The following is a 4,714-nucleotide window of genomic DNA, read 5'->3' as shown; positions in this document are numbered from 1 at the left end:
TTTCCACTTCCTTGACTAAATATGCAGACTATTGAGGATTTACGTAAACAACTGAATCGCACTTTGCGGCTGCCAGAGCCTTTGGGCAAACCTGACTTTAGAAATGGTTTCAATACGCAAGAATTAAAGAATATCGTCGATTATTGGCGTGATGACTACTTGCCGCGTTGGCGCGAACGTGAAGTATTTCTATGGCAGTTCAATCACTTCACCACCGAAATTCAAGGGTAAATAGAATTTCTGCTTATGACTTGCTAAAGACTTTTCTTGAAGTTCGCGGAAAGAGTGCACAGTCCACCAGTATTTTGCAAATTGTTATCAACATAAACTGGCTTCTGTTTCTAATTCTGATAGTTGCGATATGCACATTAGGATGCCTCATCAAAACCGTTTGCTGTTTCCCCCCAACAAATAATAAAATATGGTCAAATTATCCCTCACTCAAAATATTATTTTGTCTTGATTTAGTGAGTTGGACTATGATAAAACCTTAGACGCTGAAACACTCTGATTTTATAAAATCTATCGTTTCTCGGGCCTACAAGACTTAAATTCAATAAGATTCTGATTTCAATTGTAAAATGAAAATCCTCGATGGTTTAATAAAAATAAAATATAAAAATCAATGTAAAAAATAATTTTCTATTAAAAATTTCATAAATTTCAATTTCAAGTAAACAAATTTTTTGCTAAGACTTTTAAAACTAGAAGCCGTTTTTTGAATAAGTTTGTTGGAAAGCAACAAACTTTAAAAACAATTTTATTAATACCACATTTTTTTCTAGAAAGTAATTTTTTCTAAAACTATGTTTTCTATTTTTTTCTAAGTCTTATCTTGAATGTGTTTTTTCAAACACTTTTTCCCACAGATTGTGTTTTTTGCACCAAGAAACATTTTTTTTATAATTTTCACCTTTGTTATTTTTTTTTGTAAAATATCGAACTTCCTTTCGCCTAAACTTATTTTTTATTGAAAAATAGTTATTTCCCTAAAATTTGTATACTAGAAAATCATTATTGTTTTTTCATATTTATTAAATTATTTTTTCTTTAATAATCAGAAATAATAGTAAAAAATAGTTTTTCCCTTAAATAAATTTTTCCTAAAAAGATACAGATTTTAGGCCCCAAAATAGCTGTGCTTTTCAAAAATAACTTTTAACGAAAAAAACAATTTTTCAAAAAAAAAACTACTTTTAACGAAATTAATAATTTTTAAAGCGAAAATAATTGCTTCTCCAGAAAATCTTTGTTTATAATGTTTGGTAATTTTTGCTAATTTGGGTAAACATATTTTTTTTTAATTATATCTTCTCCAAAGAAATTTCTTAAAAAAAAATTATATTTTCTAAGAAGGTCAAACTTTCTAAAAATGCTCTTAATGTGCGGAGTGCCTAACTCCTTTTGAGTAAAATCTAAAAAAAATCATTTTCTCCGACGATTTTCTTTCGAAATAAATAACTTTTTAAGTGAAAATAATTTTTTTCTTCAAACAAAATCTAATACATAGTGGTTGAATTTTGCAAAAGAAAATTTCTTAAAAACCATTTTTTTCAAAAAAATTCATAATTTCCAAAAGAATTCTTAGGTTGGCTTTCCTATATGGGCGATGGTTAAAGGGACGGTGGGCTAAGGAGGAGGGAGCGTGGCAACTCCTGCCTAGGCGCCCTATGGGATCTCGCTAGAGACGTGGAAACACTCAATAGAGATCTACGAGAGACCCACCTACAAAGTCTAGGTGAAAGTTATTTAGCGAGACTTTTTCGCCATAAAGACATATATACATACAACAAGCATTGACAAAACTCTAGAAAGATTTCTCTACTGTACCCGGTTGGCTTAAAATGTGAAATTCTTTTTTAACTGGCCAGCATATTAACAGAATTACGCTCAATTTAAGCTACAAAAGAAGCACAACAAATTTTAGACGCCCAGAATTCAACTTGGCGTCCAAAATACTTACGCAGGACACCAAAATAAAAATATTGAACCCGTATGTAAAGTCTTCGTTTCTGTACAGCTTGGAAACATGGTATCTCAGTGTCGCTGACATCCAAATTCAGCAGGTTTTTAGTAACCGATGTATCTGTTGAAAAAGACAAAAGTAAATGGAGGAAATCAGATATGGAAACTTCATATATGTATAAAGACCTAATTTTATTATTCACTTGTTAATTAGAATCCATATTTCTTTATATGAAGCGTGGGACTATTATATTAAGATTGCAGATGGTCGAAATAGGGTCATTGTTTCATGAGCTGTGTGACAAGTGGCATCGTTCTGTTTAAACCACATATTTCCCCAAGTTCATATCATCTAATTCAGGCCATAAAAAGTTTTTTATCATGTAACGATAACGTCCGCTCACCGTAACCGCAATATCGGCAACATTTTCGAAGAAGTCCGGCCGATGATTCCGCCACCCCAAAAAAAAAAACACACCAAACAGTTACTTGTTGTGGGTGCATAGTTTCCTTGAAGTAAATGTCGTTCGAAAGGACATAAATGCTCCAGCTCTGAAAGTATTTAACGCGTATCGCGGTGCTGGTAACAGAGGAAGAGCAAGGGCTCCTCTGAGTTGACCAGGTGGAGATGGACTTGGCTTTACTTGGCATTTCCAATTGGCGTCAATTGGCACAGAACAGAAGCCACCTACGTGCTGTTTTGGACTCGGTCTAAATCGCTCAGGCGGCCATAGCGCCAATAAAGGAGAAGAAGGGTGAAGTTTTGCTTTTTAACGTGGTCCAAACAACTTCTACGCATTGTTCAACTGGGTATCGCTTCATGACTAAGTTTGCCAAAGCCTGTAGTACCAATTTTCTGAAAAATCAAATATTAACATATCGCAAATAATTTATGTGAAAGATCTGCATTACCCTATACAAAAACAGTTTAAAACATATGTACATATCGTCACCTTAATTCACTACACCAACAATTTTTTTAATTTACAGGAGAAGCAAAAAACATTATAAAATGAGTATCAAAAACATGTAGAGCTTTTTTAAAAGTGGCATGTAACTCCATTGTTTTTGGTACTAACACTTCAAATGTTTTTATTGAAGGTGTATTTTAATACATCCTACCAAAATGTGCGAAAAACCCAGTTGGTTAGGGCCTTTATGAGTTAAGGTAACGATATATTTTTAACAATACATACTCACATACACCACTTCTTTTCAGCTTACTTATACATTTCTTGCATTTAATGGTTTATGATGAGAACAAAGTGGATAAAAATCACTACCCTGTACTTCTGCTGCATGGCTGGCCCAGCTCAATACGTGAATTTTATCCGCTAATACATAAACTTCATCAGACACACCTGAATAAGAAAAACAAATATATTTTTAATGTTGTGGCGCCTAGTTTGCCAGGGTTTGCGTGGTCACAGGTAGTCATAAAATAGTATTGATTTAAAACTTATTTGCTCATTTTTTCTGCCTTTTTTGTAGGGCGCATCGAAAGTGGGCCTAGGCCCCGTACAAGTGGCTGTAATCATGCGCAATCTTATGCTGCGTTTGGGTTATAAGCGATTCTTCATACACGGTAGTGATATGGGTTCCCTAGTTGCTTCTCATATGGCTACGCTATTTCCAGAGAATGTACTTGGATATCACTCAAATTTGTGCGCTGTCTTCACGGAGCGGTCGCTTGTGAAAGGCTTTATAAATGCAGTGAAATCCAATATTTTCGGCGCACATGGCTTTGAAACCAATTTCTTGCCACATTGGGAGCCCATAAAACATCTGATCGAAGAAAGTGGCTACTATCATTTACAAGCTACAAAACCAGACACAATTGGAGCTGTGCTCACCGACAACCCGATCGGCTTAGCTGCCTACATACTAGAGAAATGGTCCTCGCTTACTAATAGGAAGTATAAAGAATCTGCCAATGGCGGTTTGAGTGAACGTTTCAAGCTGGATGCACTCCTGGATAATGTTATGCTATATCACTTGACGAATTCGATAATTACTTCCTCACGTCTATTCGCCGAAACTCATTCTCAGCAGCAACGGGAGTTGCAAATGGATTGGGTTCCAACTGATGTGCCGACCGGTTGTGCACGTTTCAGGCATGATTTGATACACTTTTACGATAATCAGTTGAAAGATAAATATCGTAATTTGATTCATAGCAAATATTATAGCAATGGTGGACACTTTGTGGCGCTGGAAATGCCCCACTTGTTGTATGCGGACTTTATAGAATTTGTAAAAAAGGTGGAGAAGTTTAGCAGTAGTCTAGCTTGGTTTTAAGTTTTCTAAATCAGATTTAACTAAGTTAAAGACAATAAATTTGTTTAAGAACGAAAATTTTTTTATTAACGATTGTATGATGATAACTTTCTAAGTGCTGTTCTGTCTCCGAGGCCCGCGTCTGAAATGATGGGGTCAACTTATACTGGACATAGATCGGTTACAGAAAGCAGCACGCAATAATAAAAATCACTAAAATATATGTATGTATGTACTCAAAAATTGTTGTTTCCAATGAATAAAGGTACAACACGTACTGCTTTTGCAGGGGTATACAGATGTCCCGGTAAATCAATATAAATATGTTAGCGGCGAAGCCTTGTATGCTATGGCCCAGTAGATAATTTCGGGAGAACTTCGACTCTACATTCGTTTCTCCTTTCTTTTTTGATGGAGTGGCACAAATTGAAGGCCTTCTGCTTTCACTACCCATAGGAGGGCTTCCAGAAGG

General features: G+C 35.1%; 1 protein-coding gene across 1 annotated transcript in view; it reads left to right on the top strand.

Annotated features, from left to right (window-relative positions):
- LOC118743699 (juvenile hormone epoxide hydrolase 2) overlaps window positions 1–4,431 on the top strand; it is a 6,470-nt gene extending 2,039 nt beyond the window's left edge. Inside the window, exons 2-4 of the mRNA XM_036476461.1 lie at window positions 28–227; window positions 3,185–3,395; window positions 3,457–4,431. Of these exons, the coding sequence (XP_036332354.1) occupies window positions 28–227; window positions 3,185–3,395; window positions 3,457–4,263 (1,218 nt within the window). The 3' untranslated portion in view covers window positions 4,264–4,431. The remainder of the gene's footprint in view (window positions 1–27; window positions 228–3,184; window positions 3,396–3,456) is intronic.
- Window positions 4,432–4,714: the final 283 nt, after the last annotated feature.

This window comes from Rhagoletis pomonella, unplaced genomic scaffold (assembly GCF_013731165.1).
Source record: "Rhagoletis pomonella isolate Grant_MI unplaced genomic scaffold, Rhpom_1.0 Rhpom_scaffold_00007, whole genome shotgun sequence".
NCBI lineage: Eukaryota > Metazoa > Arthropoda > Insecta > Diptera > Tephritidae > Rhagoletis > Rhagoletis pomonella.
The sequence above is the reverse complement of the archived record's forward strand: the minus strand, read 5'-3'. Positions and strand labels throughout refer to the sequence as shown.